The sequence below is a fragment of the Botrytis deweyae genome, assembly GCF_014898535.1.
Source record: "Botrytis deweyae strain B1 chromosome Unknown BDEW_021, whole genome shotgun sequence".
Lineage (NCBI taxonomy): Eukaryota > Fungi > Ascomycota > Leotiomycetes > Helotiales > Sclerotiniaceae > Botrytis > Botrytis deweyae.
Genome location: NW_024066228.1, coordinates 681,006 through 703,045, shown reverse-complemented (window position 1 = coordinate 703,045; position 22,040 = coordinate 681,006). Strand labels below are relative to the sequence as shown.

General features: G+C 42.1%; 9 protein-coding genes across 9 annotated transcripts; 6 read left to right on the top strand and 3 right to left on the bottom strand.

Moving 5' to 3' along the window:
* EAE98_008369 (uncharacterized protein) lies at positions 1–647 on the top strand (the record flags this gene model as incomplete). The annotated part of the gene is made up of 2 exons (XM_038955992.1): positions 1–274; positions 331–647. The coding sequence occupies 2 exons, from the start codon at positions 1–3 to the stop codon at positions 645–647; spliced, it is 591 nt and encodes a 196-aa protein (XP_038807858.1).
* Positions 648–1,585: 938 nt separating this feature from the next.
* EAE98_008368 (uncharacterized protein) lies at positions 1,586–2,203 on the top strand (the record flags this gene model as incomplete). Its single annotated transcript, XM_038955991.1, has 4 exons — positions 1,586–1,767; positions 1,824–1,883; positions 1,955–2,017; positions 2,074–2,203. 4 exons carry the CDS (start codon positions 1,586–1,588, stop codon positions 2,201–2,203), a joined length of 435 nt encoding a protein of 144 aa, XP_038807857.1.
* A 218-nt stretch (positions 2,204–2,421) lies between these two features.
* EAE98_008367 (uncharacterized protein) lies at positions 2,422–3,067 on the bottom strand (the record flags this gene model as incomplete). The annotated part of the gene is made up of 2 exons (XM_038955990.1): positions 2,422–2,780; positions 2,839–3,067. 2 exons carry the CDS (start codon positions 3,065–3,067, stop codon positions 2,422–2,424), a joined length of 588 nt encoding a protein of 195 aa, XP_038807856.1.
* A 755-nt stretch (positions 3,068–3,822) lies between these two features.
* On the bottom strand, positions 3,823–4,798 carry EAE98_008366 (uncharacterized protein; the record flags this gene model as incomplete). Its single annotated transcript, XM_038955989.1, has 2 exons — positions 3,823–4,655; positions 4,771–4,798. 2 exons carry the CDS (start codon positions 4,796–4,798, stop codon positions 3,823–3,825), a joined length of 861 nt encoding a protein of 286 aa, XP_038807855.1.
* Positions 4,799–5,023: 225 nt separating this feature from the next.
* EAE98_008365 (uncharacterized protein) lies at positions 5,024–6,894 on the top strand (the record flags this gene model as incomplete). The annotated part of the gene is made up of 3 exons (XM_038955988.1): positions 5,024–5,406; positions 5,454–5,857; positions 5,906–6,894. The coding sequence occupies 3 exons, from the start codon at positions 5,024–5,026 to the stop codon at positions 6,892–6,894; spliced, it is 1,776 nt and encodes a 591-aa protein (XP_038807854.1).
* Positions 6,895–9,050: 2,156 nt separating this feature from the next.
* On the top strand, positions 9,051–10,466 carry EAE98_008364 (uncharacterized protein; the record flags this gene model as incomplete). Its single annotated transcript, XM_038955987.1, has 3 exons — positions 9,051–9,202; positions 9,271–9,369; positions 9,428–10,466. 3 exons carry the CDS (start codon positions 9,051–9,053, stop codon positions 10,464–10,466), a joined length of 1,290 nt encoding a protein of 429 aa, XP_038807853.1.
* Positions 10,467–13,812: 3,346 nt separating this feature from the next.
* On the top strand, positions 13,813–17,353 carry EAE98_008363 (uncharacterized protein; the record flags this gene model as incomplete). The annotated part of the gene is made up of 7 exons (XM_038955986.1): positions 13,813–13,927; positions 13,994–14,200; positions 14,255–14,402; positions 14,460–14,788; positions 14,842–15,822; positions 15,884–16,431; positions 16,478–17,353. 7 exons carry the CDS (start codon positions 13,813–13,815, stop codon positions 17,351–17,353), a joined length of 3,204 nt encoding a protein of 1,067 aa, XP_038807852.1.
* Positions 17,354–18,312: 959 nt separating this feature from the next.
* EAE98_008362 (uncharacterized protein) lies at positions 18,313–19,428 on the bottom strand (the record flags this gene model as incomplete). Its single annotated transcript, XM_038955985.1, has 1 exon — positions 18,313–19,428. One exon carries the CDS (start codon positions 19,426–19,428, stop codon positions 18,313–18,315), a length of 1,116 nt encoding a protein of 371 aa, XP_038807851.1.
* A 1,066-nt stretch (positions 19,429–20,494) lies between these two features.
* Positions 20,495–21,301, top strand: EAE98_008361 (uncharacterized protein; the record flags this gene model as incomplete). Its single annotated transcript, XM_038955984.1, has 1 exon — positions 20,495–21,301. One exon carries the CDS (start codon positions 20,495–20,497, stop codon positions 21,299–21,301), a length of 807 nt encoding a protein of 268 aa, XP_038807850.1.
* Positions 21,302–22,040: the final 739 nt, after the last annotated feature.

The following is a 22,040-nucleotide window of genomic DNA, read 5'->3' as shown; positions in this document are numbered from 1 at the left end:
ATGTCTGCTGATATTTTCCGTGATGAAACCCACATACAATCTAGGTCTATCGCAGTCATCATCTGTAGCACTCGTCCCTCCCGCATCGGTCATTTGATCGCACAGCATGTCATCGTCGAACTTGACTCTCATCTCTCCAAGCTCGGGAGAAATGATCTTCATCTGTCTCACATTGACATGCTCTCGCATCCGCTAAAACTTCTCGATAAGCCGGGCGTACCTTCTAAATTTCCAGCAACAAACCCAAATGCACATTACACCAAGGCACACACTCGTGATTGGTCGATGGAAATTCTCAAACACAGTGCTTTCATTTTCGTCGTTCCTTAGTACAACTGGAGCTATCCGGGGTAATCAAGAACGCTATGGACTATCTCTATGATGAATGGGCTGAAAAGCCCGTGTTTGTCGTAAGTTATGGAGGATATGGTGGAGGCAAGGCCGCAGCGCAGCTCGTTCAAGTGTGTCAGGGGCTTAGAATGAAACCATTATCTCAAACTGTGGGATATCGGATTGATCTCGTGGAATCCTCTCAACTCTTAGAATCCGGTAAATTTTCATCAGAACGACTACAAATTTGGAAATCTGAAAATATCGAAGATAAATTGCAAGCAAGGTTCTTGGAACTTGTTGAATCGATGCAATAGCTTTACATGCATCGATCTATCTTTGCAAAGATCTGCGATATAGAATGCACACTATGCAGTATTCGAATTAAGAGAAAAAAATTGTATTGTGCTTTTATAGATTGCTTTCATGATCTTGTAATTTGAGAACATTGCGGTTTGAACTTAGATTGGCCTTGAAAGTGACATCGAGTGAAGGAAATAGCATTGAAAACTGTAGAGATCGAATAGTTTCAAATGATGTTATGAACTATGAAGAGAGAAGAGAATTAAGCTACGACAAGAATCTACATTTATACCCTCCTTAGCTTCTTGTCACGTGTGCCCTTGATCGAAAGTAGGAGCAAAGAGAAATCACATTGTACCCACGGGGAGAATGTAGATATGCGACCCTTACGACTTAATGAAGTGGTGGTTGGACGAGAGATCCATGTCACTTCGCTAACCCCCGCATTCAAATACCCCGATGTAATCTAGAGATTGGTACTCTCAAACTTCAAACTTCATGTATCAATTGAAGATCCCTATTAATCCGACTTTTGTTCCACTTATGGTAGAATATTTAACAATTTGTCCTTATGAATCGCGATCCGCCGAGGTATCTCTAGGTGATGCACCCCACAATAGAAGCACGTCATTGACAACGGCAAATTCGACATGCCAATGTACTCGACCATCCGATTGGCGAATGGACATTTTTCTTCGGCATTATGACTTATTTCAAGAAGTTTGACCCGGAGCCCGAACTTGTTCACTATATTTGCCGATCTATGGATATGTGGTTAACATCTCCAAGAAGTGACATTTCGTTTAAATTAGCAAATAAAACTACAAATGCTTGAACCATGAAAAATTACATAAAGCAGAGGCTGGCCAGTAATGGTCGTCATTTTACTACTCAAGAATCATCTTCCAATATCCTTCCAAACGACTCATTTGAGCTTTCAATTACCTTCAAAATGCGTGCCTCACTCACTTCCCTTATTACTCTATTTATCATTACGCTTGCTGAAGCATCCGTTACTTGCGTCAAGGTTGGAGCGACAGCCAAAGCCACATGGACCAATTCAGCTGGGAAGACTTGCACGTGGACAGGAACAGTTGGAGGCAACTTTGGAACTAATACAGTCAACGCTGGAGAGTAAGTTTTTTGACTCCAAGACTGTTCATATAAAGCATGCTGACCATCTTGAAAAGCTACAGCTGCAACGGAAGATGTGGAGCAGGTTGTACTGGAACCGCCCTTGGCAATTACTAGTATGTTGAAGGCCAAGTTGAATGCAGTAACTTCAGTAAAACTTTTGATTGCTAACGAGAATAACTTATAGCACACAAGACTGCTGGAACCATGACATATGCTCTTACTTCAACAATGCCTCAGGTGGTGCAAGGTATGATCTGACATGTATTCTTGTGTCTCATCAATAACTTACTAAATGATACATAGTGACGCTAATTGTGGTTCGGCATATACTGCGGCAGAAGATGACTACCTTCTTGGTGGAGTTGATGGATGTACTCAGACAAACCCCAGCATCTCAGCTGTTGTACCTACCACAAAACCTGTCTGTGCTTGATGCACATCATGTAAACTAAACAGGATGAACTTGAAAGAGGGTCATGGTTCGCTATGAAAAAAGTAATAAATTCAAATTTGGTATCATATCAATAAATCCATTATTCTCCAACAGGCTGCTGGGCCTTCAAACAAATTCCGCAGCCTTACACTTTCATCGCGCTCTCACAATACAAGGGACTGACACCCGAACGGAGTGTAAATCAGCTTTCCTCCTTGTTATGGCTTTGGCTCTTCCTTTTGGCCACCCCCAAACATTCCTCCAACAAATCCACCTGCGCTCTTAGCACCGCTTGCCAAGCCAGAGCCAGCACTCTGTGCGCCACCCAAAACTCCCTGTCCAGCACCCTTTGCATTATTGATGATTGGATCGCTGATGGCTGACGTCGGACCGCCGTAGGAACCATCTTCATCTTTTCCATTTCGTTCCATCCTGTTTATGCCCTCTTTCCCAGCCAAGTTTCCAATTGGAGCTAGCAGACCATTCTCCCCAAGCTGATTGCCGACAAGGTTATGGACATCGTCTTGTATTTGGTCGATTTGTGATACGCCGGTGACTTTGGTCTTGCTGAGGGCATCTATGATTATCATTAGCTAAAGACCTCTTATCTTAGGTAAAAGTCTAGGCCGGCCTACCCTTTGTCGCATATGATGCCTTGTTGTCTCCTTTTCCGAACCATCTCAAATATTGGTCTTCAATCCATGGCATCCATTTCTCATATTGATCGTTGTATGCCTCCTTTACCCATTCCGTATATGTTTGCTTTTGTCTTTGATCCTCGGAAAGACTCTCGTAGAACTGTTTCTTCTGTTCATCCGTATGCTCAGGAGCAGCCATACCTGTCGCATTCTTTAAGGACTCCATGATGTTGTTCTAAGATGGAATCGGGTGTGGTTCGCGTGATTTGGGGTCTTGCGTAAGAGTGTTCAACTTGTGGTATGGTTTGATAGAGGTAACAACAACAGATAGTGACAATGTGTTTTAATATGGCGAAAATTATTAAAACTGATTTGAAGTACGGTTCAAGATATAATGAGGATTTCATTAAGATCTCAAGGACTCAATGACGTAGGTTGTCATATCCTGGTCGCCTTGTGATCTGGTTTTGGAAATCCTGTTTTGCCATTCAGGGATACAGGGTAATCAAGCGACTCGTTAATCAAGATTCCATGGGAACGGCGACAAATCAATCTCCATGAAGAATACCCAAACCCAGGCGACAGCCACATGAAGAAGACATTTCTGGTTCGCAAATGAGATCTAGAACATCATGTGGATATGTAGCAGGGAAGACAAGAAGCATTTTGCACTAGCAAAAGCCACCATTTCCATCTTCAACGAACAAGCTATCCTCACGGGAACCTGCGATATGACATTTCTCATTTCTTGAACTGAGGTCATATGTTTGAATTTCTTGGTGTTGAAAAAAAAAGGATCTTAGTTGCGCGTCTGCATGTGAGCCGAAGAAGTATTTCGAGTAGCTAGGTACTGATAGGTTGACTCGTAGGTTAGAAAAAGCCCAGAAACAAACCCCATTGATTATGGATGGTTGTACATTGTATATCCGCCGACCCAAAACGCCGTGAGGATAAGCCCGTGAACGCCTCGACATTTTCTCATTACCATCCACCTCTGAATCCTCTTCCCCTGCCTCTAAATCCACCTCTTCCCCCACCACGTCCTCCATATCCACCCCCTCTGCCGCCGTATCCACCATCACCATAACCTCCATCATACCCTCTCGGCGCCGAATTATGATCCATGTCATCAGCGCTAGGTCTTGATCTCTTCATCTCCTTCGGGAATGCGTCGTATGTCTTCCTCATTTGCGCATAACCTAGATGCATTTTTCCGTAAAAATGGTCTGCCAATCTTCGATCGTTATCCAGCCGACTCAAATAAGCTCCGCACACATCACAAACTTGTAATTTTTGATGTCCTGAAGGCCCGCTAGTATCTGATAATGCCTTCAGCTCCTTTTCTTTCTCCGCCTTTGTTTGCATAGCCTGTCTTATACGGAAGAACTCCTCGTAAGCGCGCGATACCTCCGATTGTTCTCCCAGAATCTGAATTTCTAATAGACCTGACTCGATGGATTTCGATAGATCAGATATCTGTTTGAGAAGGGCGTTTGTTTGTCGAATTTCATCGGGTGTTTTCTCCAAGCGTCGCTGTGCGACATCTATCCTTCTATTACATTCATCAATGTATTTCTGTAAGTCGCGCATGTAATCGTATTCGAAACCCCATTTCTGTTTTTGAGGAGGTGCTGCAGTTTCAAACTCCGTCTTTAATGGCTCTGAATGGATCTTTGGACATGGCCCTAAATCTTGTTTCGTGTTTGTGAAAAGATCGTGAGGACAAGTACCGACGAGAAAAGAACGGCAAATCTTTGGATCTGTAATTGAAAGCTGTGCTGCGCGGGAGGATGCTCCAGCGCCCATAAGCTGCTCTGTCAAGAGGGTTGTATTAGTAAAACGATGAAATTTCGATGTTAAAAGACGAATTGAAATTGTGTTCGACGGAGCGCAAAAATTTGAAGAGTTGAGATAGGAATTACAACTTACCAAGGAGCTTTCTCTGTTCTGCGGCCATGTTTCGAGATATGTGATTGTATTTGTTGTTGTTTGACTTTTGGAGATTGATAGAAAAAGATATGTAGAGACAAGACAAGGCAAGGCTCGGAGCGGCGGGCAAAACGGAACACGCCGTGATAAGGCTGCACATTCGAACTACTTCCTCAGATTCAAGAGTTCCACGGGTGCTTGTACCTACCTATGTAATGACCCTTCACAACTCAATGAAGAGCTTCTTGACAATATGGCTTTGAATGCCATGAACCCAATGAATAAATTTTATCATATTCTCTTCCTTGTTTTTAGTTTATTATCTACAAGAATAATCGCATCCTCAGATTATCACGAGCAACTTCTTCTACGACCCCTTCATCCTTCATCTTTACTAGCTTCATTCAACTTCCAAAGTAACACAAGCCTCGAATCATTCGAACAACAGAATTTTCGCTATTTTCCAAGATCATTGGGGCAAATACTTCAGTATGCCAATACACGAGAATTACATTTGAGGTTCAGCCTTGGTAGATGGGATGCTGAAAATTGGGGTGCAAGGCCATGGGGTGGTACAAGGGAAGGCGGAACAGGTGTAGAGCTTTGGGCTTGGGTAGAAGCAACCACTGATGAGGAGTATGGTGCTCGTTTTGTAAAAAGAGATTCAACTGACACTTTCTTAGGGCTGATGGTCGCTGGTTAACCTTGACCAATGCATTGTCTGGCCTTTTCTGTGCTTCTCTTAACTTTATCGATTCTACAAGAACAACGAGACCTGTCTTATCATTTCAACCAGTCAATGATCACTCAAACTCCACATTAGCGGATCTACACTTACTCCATGGGACTCTGCCTCGAGAAGTTGTCTGCACAGAAAATCTGACGCCTTTCTTGAAACTCCTGCCCTGTAAAGGCAAGGCTGGTATTTCGAGCTTACTCGACGGACATAAGCTATTTGATGCTTCATGGCAGAGCATGTCGATTGATGTGCGACCTATATGCGCGAGCGATTCAAGTGACTGCCAGCTTCAGATTACACAAACGATCGATATGGTATTAGATATTCAAAGATCCAGGCGCCCGAGAGGTTCGTAAATCACTACCCAATATGAGCAACCTGCTAAATTCAACCCAGACAATCCAATTCCACGGCCTGTACAACTTGAAGATTTGAAATGTGACACGTCAAAATCATATCATGCTGAGGATACTTGCTTCCCTCTGGATAACGCTGCGGAAGAGGAGGATTGGAGTTTATCACAAATTTTTGGACATTCGATGAAGGGATCTTGTCCACTAGCCGATAATGTTGAAGACTCCGTTTGCATAAATGTTCCTCATGCCCGCAATGTCTTCACTTCTGGAGGAGCAGTTGAGCATAAAGATCCCTCTGGATACAGCCGATGTTTTCGAATACCACAAGACAGCGACTTTGAGATGGTATTACCTCGACAAGATATATACGAGAAAGCCCCATTGGAGCAACCCCTGCTTTATGCCGAGCGCTCATTCATTGGATATGGGCAGGAACGAGGTGGTGTACAGGCCATACTTACAAATCCTTCGCCAACAGATGCAGTTGATTTTGTATACATGGAATCGCTCCCTTGGTTCATGAAGGTTTATCTCCATACTTTAAAGGCCGATACTAACGGCTTGTATGAAGATGTCATACAAGAGATGTTCTATCGTCCAGCCCTGGATCGCAAGAGAGGGACTCAATTGGAAGTGCGGATGCGCATTCCAGCAGATTCTACAGTTATCTTGACTTATGACTTTGAAAAGGCCATCCTTCGATATACAGAGTATCCTCCGGACGCTAATCGTGGGTTTGATGTTGCCCCAGCCGTTATCACCATTGGAAACGTTAGTATTCGGACCACGAGTCTTCTGCTTCCACTTCCAACACCGGATTTCAGCATGCCTTACAATGTTATCATTCTTACTAGTACTGTAATGGCATTGGCATTTGGAAGCGTTTTCAATCTTTTAGTCAGGAGATTTGTTGCAGCCGATGAAGCTGAAAATTGGGACATCAAGGCTGTTAGGATGCGTGTTTTAATGGTTGTGCAAAAGATACTGGCTCGGATGACAGGAAAAGCAAAGTTTGGCAAGGAAGAATAGGACATGATACCCAACACATAATATGGATTTCTTGCTTTCTACTTGTTTCCTTCTGAGAAAAAGACTGCAAAGGAAAATCATCTTGAGTCTGAAGAATTTACAGCTGTATTTATTGGGCCATTACAAGTTCCCCGAAGATTCTCCGCTAAGTCCAGACTTTCGTTCGTCAAAGTCCACTTATTAACATCTAGGCGTTTTCATCACCAGTTGTGGTTAATTCTCAAGCTTCTCGCCACTTCTTACTCTTACTTTGATCATACCATATAGACACGAACTCGATTCACATCTGCTAGCCACTCTCTAGTCACGGGCGCGGTGCCCTCTCATGTTCCGACATTAAGTTCAGAAATAACACGTGCCTTGTGGCCGCCTAGACCTCCTTCTGGCACGTGCCACAAGCAAATCCAGGAACGCAAGCAGGGTGTATTAATCTCCGACCACCAGCTTTACCAAGAACGATTCTGTAAATACCGGCGTGCTAACAACTCAAATCTACATCATGCACGACCTCGACTGATAGCTACCTTATCTTGTGATCAATTCTTCACCCAAATTCTCCCATTCTCCCTTGATGAACACAATTCTCCAGCACGAAAGTGTAATGTTAATCTTTTGAATTGGCGACAATAAATTTTGTGTTCCGATAAGTACACACTAGGTACGTGATACATATTTTACTTAATCAGTTTTGTATCACGATCGTGGTGGTCTAGATCATACAGCATTCACCGTCAACGAAGTCGCTGGCCCTTCATCCCAACTAGACGTGTCTATTCGTGATCTAGGCTCAAACTGTTTACAACTTGTTTCACCTGGTAAACTTATGGGGCAGATGCTGTACTTTGTCAAGCTCTCAATGATTTTTACCATGATTCTGGCTGTGTGCGTCAATAGTAGAACTACAACGCCTAGTGCTTGCTACTCTAAAATCGTGAGCAAGATTTAAGCACGGGAAGATCAACTGTTCAGTTCAAAACTGGGCAGCATTCAACATGAATTCATTGAGTTTTCCAAGAAGAAAGAGTACTGGATCTACCAAGCGAATCTATCTCACCAATAGATGTCGATTTCATGTAACAATCTCCTTTGTTGTATCGCGTCTAAAAATACTGGGAATCTTACTCAAGTTCTCTATCATCCTTTTATTGCAGAGTAAATTAAACCCTTTCATCAACATCACTCTTTGGAAGAAAACTGTAATCATAGTCAAGGTCATGTGTAGTTGCCATCGGCAATTATGATGCCAAGAACTTTATTCACCAATCTCTTAGTATGTTCCCCTTGCATTCTATCCGCGTGCCGGTTAAATAAACATATTTCCTTATCGCAATAACCGTGTAGTTTCATGTTCTCTATGTTCAGGAGACCTTATTGTAACGTTACTACAATATCGGTACATCATCCACAGATGGCACAAAGTCGATGGATAAATGAGCACAGATATATACAAACAATAGAATTGAAGATCATTCCCTATCTAACTCGCTGCATTTGGTAAGCTAAGCTATCATGAAATCCTCATCTGGAGATCAACTGAACATTTTTAAAATTCGGGGCACGCCGCTACTACAACCTGCCTTCCTTACATTTCTTTATCTGCTATACTTCTCCTTATCCATGTCAAAATTTGCTGGATGTGTGAAATAAGGCCGGTGTCGTTCCTGGTGGTAGGCGGTTGATAAACTTCATAGCCAACGAGTGACAATAAGAAGAAATGCGGTTACATATGACCTCCACATCTGTTCTGAAGGTTTCAGTCATTCAATTCATCTTAAGTAACTGCTCAATTTGGAAAGCGTTTGTTCTTACCATGGCTTCGTGCAAGCTGCGATGTGTAAACTGTACCAATCGGGAAGTCGTTCGTGTCATTTAGACGTGAGTGGTGATAATTTTCTCATGCTTCATTGTTATCCAGTCATCCGTTGATATCAAGTGGTAACGTTATATGAATTTTGGCGAATACTGTCTGTATAACTATTAAAGGGGGGATTTGCTTGAGGAAGAACAAAGCATCTATCTCTTCAACTTCTTCATCTTCTTTACTGCTCTTTACTATTATTTTTACGGCTCAGTGGTTATTCACTTGACGAGTACAAGTCAATACTCTTCCACTATTATATTGACACTCGTGTTTCTACTTCTTCATCTAGCCAAACATGATTCTTATATTCATGCAGTACTTTTTACTGATTTTAACAAATCTTAATATCTTTGTACATTCCGCAGCAATTCCAGCTAAAAATGACGAGTCAGTTAGTGCAGTAGGGTATACTGGTGGATATCACAATGCAGCTTACTTTGTCAATTGGTATGTCTTTCCAAATGAAGTTCATTCCCTGATAATGTCAAACATGACCTCTGATTTGTTTACCACAGGGCAATCTATGGACGAAACTATCAACCTCAACAATTGCCGGCTACTAAGCTGACTCACGTCCTTTACGCATTTGCTAACCTTCAAACGGATGGTACAGTGTATGTCAAACTTTTTCTATGATCGATGCTGTAAGAATTGCTCTAACATAAAAATTAGCTACCTCTCCGACACATATTCTGACCTTCAAAAACATTACCCTACTGACTCTTGGAACGACGTCGGAAACAATGTTTATGGGTGTGTCAAGCAACTTTATTTACTTAAGAAAAAGAATCGTCAAATGAAAACTCTTTTAAGTATTGGTGGCTGGACATACTCTACGAACTTCGCTGCTGCCGCTAGCACAAATGCAACTCGTACAAAATTTGCCTCAACCGCCGTGCAATTTGTTCAAGACCTTGGATTTGATGGTATTGATATTGACTGGGAGTACCCCGCCAATGATGTCGAAGCGGGCAACTTCGTTCTTCTTTTGCAAGCTGTTCGCTCGGCTCTCGATGCATATGCTGCGCAGCATGCTCCTGGTTACCATTTCCTCATTACTGTTGCGAGTCCTGCCGGTCCAGAGAAATACAATATTCTCCATTTGGCAGATATGGATAAATATCTTGATTCCTGGCACTTAATGGCGTATGATTATGCTGGATCCTGGGACAATGTCACAGGCCACATGGCAAATTTAAATCCTAGTGTGAACAATAATTCAAGCACCCCATACTCGACGCAAAGAGCGATTACAGATTACATTGCGAAGGGTGTTAGCCTATCCAAGATAATCATGGGTTTACCGCTGTATGGAAGAGCATTTGAAGGTACCACTGGGATGGGTTCAACATTCAATGGAATTGGTTCTGGGTCATGGGAGGCAGGAGTTTGGGATTACAAGGATCTGCCCAGAGCTGGTGCGTCTGAATACTACTCTTCTGACGTTGTAGGAACCTACAGCTACGATAATTCCACAAAAGAGCTTGTTAGTTATGATAACGTCAAGGCAATTCAAACAAAGACGGAATACATCATGAGTAGTGGACTTGGAGGTGCAATGTTCTGGGAGTCCAGTGGGGATAGGAATGATAGCAAGAGTCTCATTTCAACAACGGCAGGTATCTTCCCCTCATTGGACCAGACTCAGAATCTATTGACCTACAATGCGAGTGCATATGCAAACTTGGCAGCTGGCATGCCTGGTGTGTAATTTTGCGATGAATGGGGATTGATATAGTGGATCCGGCTAGAGGCAAGGAGGGAGAGATACCTTGGAATGTTGATACCATTTGGAGTATATACGGCGTTGCTTTACTATCATCGTACACGATGGCTATGATTTTTGATATCATCTGGAGTATAGTTTGGATTGTTCTATTGCTGTCGTATTCGAGAGGATAGTTGATCATGTCACAAGTAAATAGACTAAGAATTAGGTTGTCATATCCACAACTTAGAGAGTGCTCGCAATTTTCAAATATCGTGATTTATTTCTTTCTTCAGCCTGAGCCAGACCAAGCCACGAACAGCCATAGACAGCTACAGCACCCAACCCACCCATCGTGAGAATTGAGTTTAAGCAAGTGCCGTATCACGATTACTTGAACAATGTATTGTGTGAAGCTATTTGATTCCACAGACCAACTGTACCACAACCGATTATTGTTGATCGCTTGACGCCATGTCGCGTACCAGCCAGCCCCTTTTTAGTTGTCAAATCCAGCTCCCATCTATGATACCAACCTTGCTCATCATTTTATGTTGCATGTGTTTCACCCTTCCATCTCCTAACTTGCAATTGTGCATTCGATATCTCATTTCTCGAATAATTTTAACAAACAATCTCAGATTTCGAAGACAGACTAATGACACAGCTTCTTCAATCTTATCCGGATTGTTGTAAATATCTATTGAGTGCATCTCTACACTACTCGCCATATAGTGTACAGTTTCAGTACGAGCCAAGTCCTTGTCCTCTTGTAAGAACTCTGTTCAACATATGTATGGATTTATTATAAGAATTTTTCATGAAATTGTGACGGACTTGATGTCGACAATGGAAAATATCCTGATATCCTGAAAATTAAATAAATGCTGAGTTTATTGTATGATATCTGGCTATGTTATATAAGAGGTATATCAGACACGGAGCTTTCCTAGAATGATTGAACCTGTTGCAGAAGTCACAGATTCGATTAATGTTAGTGATTAAGATGCATGCACTATAAAGACCTAATTATATAACAAAGTCAATGACACATGTATGTGGTGATTGTGCTTTGGCGATCACTGATGCCTTTTGCTGGTTTTACAACGAAACGAAAATCTGGAATGCAACAATGATTCATCTTTATGCTATTATTCAGTAATGCTGTTCTTGCGTCACATTTTGGGTACCAGTGGGTGCATGGATTGACGGGACACTTCATAACTTTCGAAATTTCTAATAAATTCATTCTTCAATTGTTTGATCTCAACACTCATGATTTGATTGTTTCAAATCTAATGAATGATTGTAACAACTTCCAAGATATCTAATTTGATATATCAAGTGACATTCATGAGTCGATTTTTGTAGTGCCGTCAATCCGTACACCCATTGGCGGCTGTGCCAGCGGGAATGGGAGATCTTCGAAGTGATCAGACGTTACATCCAACTTCCTTCCCCATTTGGAAGGCCTTACTAGTCAATGATTTGCAGAAGATATTGCAAATCTGAAGAAAAACACTCGTAGTCATTGCAGTGTATCAATTGGGCCATGGATGCTAAGCCTGGTAGGCGAGGCGGACACCCTGAACACCGGACTCGTGAGGCCCTGGGGAATCGAAGAGATTTGAACTATTCAAGGCAAGCATGGACTTACAGTATAAATTAACACGGAAGATATTTAGATGGAAGTGACAATATAACCAAGTACACCGCGAGAACCCCTAGCTTTTAACCGATGCTAACGGCTTGACTAAACATTACACAAAGCCAGTCTTGCTCTTTCGCAGATCATCAGAATCTCAATACGAATGCCTTATTGTGTTCTCATTGATTACACTTAGGAACTTCAAGGAAAGAGATCAGTAATATGTAGTAAATATTGAAATTACATTTCACAGTGGAGACTCCAGACTGTTCACAGGTGTGGCTCGTGTGTGGCTTGCAATCCATAGTGAGAATCTAGGCCCGTGGACCTGGGCATAATATTTTCACCAATCAATGACTTCATAGAGGCGGTCCAACGCTCGACCGACGGCAAGCTATCCGCCCGCTAAGCATTAGTATCTCCAAGTCTTATACGGGTAGATTATCAGACATCGGAATCGGTCTATCTCCAAGGACCGATCAACCTCGGCACAAAGATAAAATGCTCCATAGATAAATAAATATTGTTGTTGGAAGCACCGAAAGATATTTTTACCTGCTGGCTGAAACCTATAAACTTATCTGCATTTGTCGTCAAAACCGCCATGTTCCACAATTTCTAGAAGAATACCCACAAGAATTTGGGAACTTCACAGGGTATTAAGATATGGAAGTACCGACGCTTAATATGAGAGACGCCGAGCCGCGGTACATTTTGTACAGAAGCTTCAGATCGTGAAGTAAAATTATCATTTTGGTTGAAGGAACAGCTCATGATTATTCCCTTTCTCTCCTGCCAAGATGGAGTATTATCCTATTTTGTATCTTGCACCCTTTCCTCTACACCGGGAACTTTTTCTTCCATCGCCTTTTGAAGTTATGATACCCAAGTTATGATAATAGGAGAATATTTTCCTATGCCTGCTCAAATCACTCAGTCTAAGTCAGCTACTGCCTGGGTAGATATGCATTAACGCCTCAAGAACACTGCATCATGTTCATCATTATGCATTGAGTTTGTTCATGCCCCTCTCATCTATACCATATTCCAATCCTTAACCTTGATACTAATAATAAATGCTGGCTCTACATAGGAGAAAAAAGAGGCCGATTTTGATCATATAAAATCTTTAATAAAATCTCTGAATTAATTGGATTATAAATCAATCACAAATAAAACAAATAAATCTGAAAATATCAAGTTACTTTTCATTTTTTAATTATACTAATTCTTATCAAAGTTTATATTTTATTTTAGATTTAAGAAGAAGAATTTGGTTATTGAGGGTATTAAAAAGTGATTAAAACCGGCCTCTTTTTTCTCCTACATAGAGGCTGGGTATGATGCACCACGGACCCAAAAACTTTGAGCCACATCATATTGAACGACCACCGACTCTCCGATTCAACAAAAATCTGCACAATAGTTGTACAAGGTCCAATTACAATATCTGCTACCATACCAGTGATACTCTATCAAGATGAATAGATCCGCTATTCGGCAATATGTGAGATGCGTTGTGGTTTCTAGTCCTCCCTATCAAATTACGCAGTCTTGTTTCCGTGTGCAGTGATCATCCAAAGTATATATATTGACTAGGCAGTGCCTACTTCAAACATCATTGCTCCAACTTCTCATTTGAAGTTTTCTTTCAATATAAATCTGCCACTCATTTACATTATCTGAATCGCAGTATTTAACATGGCCGAGTTGGAAGAGATACCTGGACCTCCTGGTCTTCCTTTCTTAGGGAACGTTTCAGATGTTGACCCCGTCAATTCAATTGCTAGTCTTGAGCGTCTGGCGGAAATATATGGTAGGAATGAGAAGGTTCCCCATAGCTTTGGTTATTGTCGCTAACCATATGTTTTCTTGCCACCAGGTCCAATCTTCAAACTTAATCTCGGCGGTGTCGAAAAATTATTCATATCCACACAAGCTCTCCTCAATGAGATCTGCGACGAGAAGAGGTTTACAAAGATAGTAGCTGGAGGTCTAGAGCAAGTTCGCAATGGTGTCGGTGATGGCCTCTTCACTGCAAGGCATGGAGAAGAAAACTGGGAGTTGGCTCATCGAGTTTTGATGCCAGGTTTGTACCAGCAGTCTCAACAAATTGTTACGGGCAGTTAATAACTTTACAAAGCATTCGGTCCCCTATCCATTCGATCTATGTTTGACGAAATGCATGACATAGCTTCACAATTAGTGATGAAATGGGCTAGGTTTGGGTCAAAGGAGAAGATTGATGTTACCGATGGCTTTACGAGATTGACGCTTGATTCAATTGCCTTGTTAGTATCTACTTGTCTTGACGATTCCATTGACAGTTAAATTGACTGACAACTCAGATGTGCAATGGGAACCCGTTTCAATAGTTTTTACCATGAAGATATGCATCCTTTTGTCGATGCCATGACTGGGTTCCTTCTCGAGTCCGGTGCTAGAGCGCAAAGACCTGCGATTGCCAACTATTTCATGCGTTCGGCACAAGCCAAATACGATGCTGATATCAACTTGCTTCAAAGCGTTGCTAAAGAACTTTTGGCTGAGAGAAGAGCAAATCCAAACGATAAAAAAGATCTACTGAATGCCATGATTAACGGCAGAGATCCAAAAACTGGCAAAGGTCTTCCAGATTCGAACATTTTGAACAACATGATTACCTTTCTCATCGCCGGTATTTTTTGTTTCCAACGATTCATTCAGTTACTATTCTAACAAGTTTTTTAGGTCACGAAACAACGAGTGGCATGCTCTCATTCCTTTTCTATTATTTGTTGAAAAATCCTTCAGCATACCAGGCAGTTCAGCGTGAAGTCGATGAAGTCGTAGGCAAGGGACCCATCACGATTGATCACATGTCAAAACTCCCGTATATTGAGGCCTGTCTCCGAGAGACGCTGAGGTTGACTCCTACGGCACCCGCTTTCACGGTCTTTCCTTTACCTGATTCAACTGAGTCGCCTATCATTCTTGGCGGTAAATACGAAGTTAAGCCAGGGCAACCTATTCTTGCTCTTATTCCTGCTGTTCACCGTGACCCTACTGTCTACGGTGACGATGTCTCTTCATTCAAACCTGAACGTATGCTTGACGAGCCATTCAAAAATTTACCGCCTAACGCCTGGAAACCTTTCGGCAATGGTATGAGAGGGTGCATCGGAAGGCCTTTCGCTTGGCAAGAGTCAATTCTCGCCGTCGCTATGCTCTTACAAAACCTCAATTTCAGGATGGATGATCCAAGTTACAACCTTCTTATCAAACAAACTTTGACTCTCAAACCAGACGGATTTTTCATGCACGCCAGTTTGCGGGATGGCATTGACCCTATTCACCTCGAAAAAATGTTACATGTTGATGTTTCAAAGGAACGTCTGTCAGAAAGCGATCAAAAACTTGCCAAGGTCTTGAGCAATTCTGGAAAACCAAAACAACCAATGTCTATCTTCTATGGTTCAAACTCCGGAACATGTGAAGCTCTTGCTCGAAGTCTTGCAAGAGAAGCCAGTGGACGTGGTTACGAGGCTCAAGTCGACCCTCTTGACGCTGCTGTAGACAAGATTCCCAAGGATCAGCCAGTAATTTTGATATCTTCTAGTTATGAGGGACAACCTCCTGATAATGCCTGTCATTTTGTTGAGTGGTTGGAGAACTTACAAGGTAGTGAACGTCTTAAGGGAGTCAAATATGCTGTATACGGATGCGGAAATCGTAAGTGTTCCTATTGCGTTAAATATGAAAGGATAAAGGTGATGACTAACAAGTATTGCAGATGATTGGGTGTCGACTTTCCACCGGGTTCCCAAATTACTCGACAGTGGATTTGAGGAGAACGGCGCTACTAGAATCGGGGATACTGGATTAGGCGATGTTGCTGCTGGAGACATCTTTGAGGCATTTGATGAATGGCAAGACAAGCATCTCTGGACCAAATTAACCAGCAGCGCGGATCATGGAGAAGAAGTAGGTTTGGAAATTGAAATCGATTCTACCTCCCGCTCTTCGAGACTTCGACAAGACGTTCGTGAGTCAATTGTTCTCAGCAACAAGGTTTTAACAGCACCCGGGGAACCAGAGAAACGTCACATATCACTCAAAATTCCAACTGGAATGTCATACCGTGCTGGCGACTACATGGCAGTTCTTCCAATAAACAATTCCAAGAATATTCGACGAGTTTTGAAACAATATGGACTTCCTTGGGATGCTATGTTACATATTAAAGCTAGTCCTAATACCACTTTACCAACTGGACACCCAATATCTGTATGGGACGTTCTTGGGGCTTACGTCGAACTCAGTCAAGTTGCAACTCGAAAGGTATTATTTCTCAATCTTCAGCCATGTCGACTGCTAACATTTGTAGAACGTCGCAAAAATTGCCTCAAGTACACCTGAGCCAGAAGTGAGAGAAAAGATCGAATATCTAGCCAAGGAAGGCTTTGACAAGGAGATTTTACTCAAACGACGTTCGCCACTGGATATACTCGAAGAGTACCCGTCCGCTGCACTATCCCTTGGAGATTTCTTAGCCATGCTTCCACCCATGAGAATTCGCCAATACTCAATCTCCTCATCACCACTTGAGGACCCTAGTGTTGCAACTTTGACCTGGTCTGTTCTTGATACAGTTTCGAAAGCCGGGGAATCGAAACGCCATTTGGGAGTGGCATCGAATTATCTTTCTTCTGTTGAAGAAGGAGACCGTGTACATGTTTCTGTCAAACCAAGTCGTGGAGCTTTCCATCCTCCTACTGACTTAGAAAATACTGCAGTAATTTATATTTGCGCTGGAACTGGGTTAGCCCCTTTCCGTGGTTTCGTACAAGAGCGAGCCTTGCAAATAGCTGCTGGACGAAAATTAGCCCCTGCGTACTTATTTATTGGTTGTGGACATCCCGATAAAGATGCTCTGTTCTCTGATGAATTGAAGAAATGGGAGGCGGATGGTGTGGTCAAACTCTACTACGCGTTCTCAAAGGCTCCAGAATTAAGCAAAGGGTGTCGCCATGTTCAAGATAGACTCTGGGAAGAGAGAGAAGAGCTAAAGAAGGCTTTCGATAGTGGCGCAAAGTTGTATGTCTGTGGTTCGAGTATGGTTGGAGAAGGTGTCTCGGTCATGACTAAGAAGATTTACGCGGAGGCTGCTGATTTACTCGGAAAGACTAAGACGGATGAGGAGGTTGAGGATTGGTTTCAGGGCATTAAGAATGATAGGTATGCAAGTGATGTTTTCACTTAATGGGCTCGTTGGAAGTTTGTTCTTACGAAGCAAAAATTTGTTTGAGTTATTGGCGTTGGCGCATCGAGGTCGGTCATCGAATTTAATCAATTGTCTTCAATTAAACCATTCAAATGAAAAGAGCAAGTAGACTCTATGTTCCCATACCAAAAATCATTTTCCGAAACCCTTCAAATTTTACAGCGAGACTTTCAATTGTATGATTACAGGCTTAAAGCACGGCATAGGCTTGCTTCGAGCTTCACAACTTTCCACACATAGGTGATTTCCGACAAATTATCAGGCCTCCGAGTACAGGCTTGCTTCAGCTGTCGACGTCACATGAGCTCACCGATAACAGGATAATTCATCGGAAAACTATTCTTATGTATGAACATTGATTCCTTTTGGGAAATTTTCCTGTGTTTGAACATTAACTAGTTGGGGTCCATGAGGATCGATGCCTACACAGATAGGTGCGACGTCTATTTCCTATGGCCTATACACACTTGAGCTCCAGAAGCGGCCGCTCTTACATCATTTTAATCCATGACCGTAAGAGCTAGCGGGACTGAACTGTCTATCCGTGTTAAAATTGAGACTCCAAGCCAATTTATTGATGTGTCTGATCTGGTAAGAAGGCTGGGTCAAATCATAGGAAATAAAAAGTCCCGATACCCATCCCCATCATAAATTAACTCAATCCAATGGGATGTTAGAATCCCTCAAATCCTCTTAGATTTTCATCGAAGAAGTTCTGGATTGCATTCCGGCTGCAAGTCAGTCAATTCAGTGTGTCAACCTTGATAGCCTCTCACATGGGCAAATCGATTCAGATTCTACAAAACTCCTGACAATTACTTCATAACTATATTAATTCTTCTCCAAAACATGGTAGGTATGCTATCTCAGGAAACCTGCAGATAATCGTCGTCCCAAGCCTTTTCCACACCTTATGCTCCAAGGGGCTCGATCCTGTGCTACTTTATTCCCAATCTTTTAGCTTCAAATGCAACCACTTCTCTCAATACCTCATCCTGATCCTTCACTGGTTCATATCCTAATCTCTCTTTCGCCTTCTCGATGCTCCAATCAGTTCCTAGTCCTAGATACTCAATCTCTCCTTGCCGCAAACTAGGAGTTATCGTTCCGAAGGTAAAAGCCCAGTACAGCCATTCACTAAGAATAGTGAAGCCAAGGACAAGCTTATATGGAATAGATTTTACCTCATTTTCCGCGACTGGATGACCTGCCATAGCGACAACCTTACGTGCGAAATTAAAATATGGCATGCTCACTCCATCAGAAATGAAAAATGCTTCCCCATTGACTTTCCCACTGCCACTCTTTTGAGCATTGTTTCCGTCATAAGATTTGGAATCAATATTGGCTTCACTAACTAAGGCTTTCGCAGCCAGAATGTGTGCCATGGCGGCACTTTCAATGAAAATAAATCCAAACTTTCTTTTGTTATCTCCAACTTGCATTCTATGTTGGTTTTTCTTGATAGCGTTCAATAAAACACCCGTACTAAGGCTCTCCTTCCCGTATAAACTGGGTATACGAAGAGTAGCCGTATACAAATTTGGGGGATCATTTGCGGCAAGAACAGATGCATCGGCCAAAGCTTTGGTTTTCGAGTAAGTGTTGGCTTCTTTACTATTTTCTGTCAACAACTTTGCGATGTCCTCAGTGAGTCTGATACCTGATTTTTGAGGTGTGTTAACAAGAGTTGAATCCGAGCTGGTGTAAACGAATGCCTTAACAGATCGATTCTTAGTTGCACATTCAAGAAGAACCCTAGTCCCCTCGATATTCGTCTTGCGGAGAATCTTTGCTGAATCCGTGTGTCTTGGAGAAACAGTGTGAATGATGACTTCTGGATTGATTTCGGCCAGAATGTCAGTTACATGTTGATGGTCGGTTATGTCTCCTTTGTGATAAGTGACGTTTGGAAGGATATTCGTCTTGGGGTTTCGACTAATGACATGGATTTCTGATGTGGTTGTTGTGCTTAAAAGTTTGACAATATGAGATCCAAGGTACCCGCAACCTCCAGTGACAAGCACGACACCTAGATCATTGGGAAGGGACATATTATAGATGAGAAGGCTGTGAGCGAGAATGATACAACTTCAAGAATGGCTAATGATAAGCTTGCTTTTAAATAGAAGTATTGTGTGATAGATATAATCAATAAATATAACAACCAACATGTTGGTCCCGCAAAAACTTACTAAATGAATTGTTTGTCTTCCTGCAGTGAGATGTGGAATATTAGTGGACATATCACCATATTCAGTATTGTAATGGTGTTGATCCATTAGATCACCTTGTCATATCAATGAATTACTAGAAGGAGCAGGACAGTTGAAGGTTCTGTTCTTCATCGAATGTAGACGGTATTGAATTGATTGAAGTGAACAGGACATGAGATTTGTAGCTAATGGTAAACGACACTTACTTGATACCTAGGGACCGGATGTATTGGACATTTTGTACTCTGAACCAATCATCCGATTCGAAAGTTGTGATAAAAAAGAATACCGATTGAGGAGGTAGTGACCTAGTAGATACATGATATAAGCTTACTAGAGGCTTGTTACCTATTTGGTCATGAATACGTACTCGTGCTGTCAGAAAGTATGCAACTCCGACGCTAGATGCACATACCACAAGATGGTAAACTACAAGAGGACTAACCTGGTTTTCATAGCGCCGGAGTTGTATACTTTCTGGCCGTACGAGTATATCAACTGTATTCATGGATCATACTAAACCTTAGTTATCATCAGAAAGGGCAAAATCATTAACGAGCTCGAGTATCAAGGAGATGATTCCGAAGTATATCTAGCGAAGGATTTGGCATTTGGCGTAACATCCATATCTTCAGTTGTGGTTGTACTCTGTGTAGGTATTTACGAAGTACGAAGTATCCACTCGAGTGGTGGCTGGGTAGACTCGGTAGAATCGATCTTCGAGAGCTGGGCCCGGGATACTTTTAGGTTCGTCGGCCGAGAAGATTCCAAGATTTCTCAAATCACGTGATTTTGACTTGATCAAATTTATTTCTCATGACTACCTTCAATATCGACCAACAACTTCCCATAGCAACCTTCGTCGCATTACATCGTCACACTCTATTCCACACTTTTCTTTGGAATGGCAAAAAGGATATTCCCAGGGTTAGTTTCCTACTCACCACAGGCAATATCAAAACCATTAGTCGGTCTTAAACTTAAACATACCGCACAACATATACCAGCTCCATGGGAACGGACTAAACCTGTAAGTCAGCACCATTTACTTGTAGCTGCATATTTCGACGAAACATGGACGCAAAAAGTTCTTGCCGATGAAAAAATTGGTTTCCTTGCAAGGAGATATCTATTCAACCCTCGATTTGAGCCTACACTTCGAGAAAGAATCCCTAATAAGTACGCATTTCGTATGGATTGGCTTTTGAAGCAACTTGCAGACGAGCAAGACAGTTTCTCAATGGATCCTTTCGAGGGTGAACCTGAGTACAATGTTCATGCAGATACCGGAACTGTTAGAACAATTGTCGAAAGAAACAGGAACAGTGCATATATCCCGATAACATCCCAGCCATTCGTTGAGCTCAAAAGGTCCCTGCTTCGTAAGGTTGAAAAGGAATTTCCTCCAAGTAAGATTGTAGGAAAGAAACCCGAGGGATGGTTGCGCACTTGGTCAAATCTCCCGGAGAGACCCTCAAAGCTTTTCTCCTTTCCAACGGGAGGACGCCCGAATGACGTTCTCAATGATCTAGAAGATATTAGAGTCAGGTTGGAAGGAATTGGCCCTGCTCGAGTTAATGGTTTCAAGCTGATGCACTTCAAGACGAAACGCTCCACAGAACAGCATGACGAGACCATTATTAAATATTATCCGTTTAAGGATTGTCTGGAGGACTATCAAAACCGCCCTCTCTCCAATCAAAAATCATGAGATTCACTCAACACGGGTGATTCATCAGATGACAGGCTTATTTTCTGGGCTGTGCTTAAATGTTCAGTGAACTATGGGAGCCTGATGATTAATTATCGGCCAAAGACTTTCGCGACACCTAGAAACAGCTTCAAATGTTGATTTTGGTCCCTTACATTGACCCAATTATACCACCATAAACTCTGGTATTTTCAACCATGAGTAATTGAGTCAATGATCAAGGTGCTCGGAATTCCTGAAAGACCTGACATGATACGTCGTTATCATGACGTGAATCCTGTTTCAATTTTCAGCACGTCCGGAATATTGGGTTCAGAGAGCGGCAGCGCTGAAAAGACACTCGAATGGTGATAAGAAGAGCGAGAGGCGTATGATGTTGTATCATATTATGATTCACCTTATTTAACAAGCAAGACATCCAGAGAACCCTTGATACTCATACAACTGGCACCGATGGGACCCAGCTTCGTTTTTACTCATCGTGGTAGATATGTGCAAAACTCATCTTCGCAACTACTACCATTTTTAAATTCCTATGTTTATTCTGTGTTTGTATATGTTGATGGTTTTTCCTTTGTCATCGGGAGTTAGACTGCCGGTTTTGGCAGTAAAACTTTTCTAACAATTCCTTTGTACTTGTCGAGATTGTAATATGTGTCGATTGATTACCGGAATACCATACCTCTTTGTTGACCAGCTCACAATTTAAGCTTCGTTGCTTCAATTGCATTTCCGATTC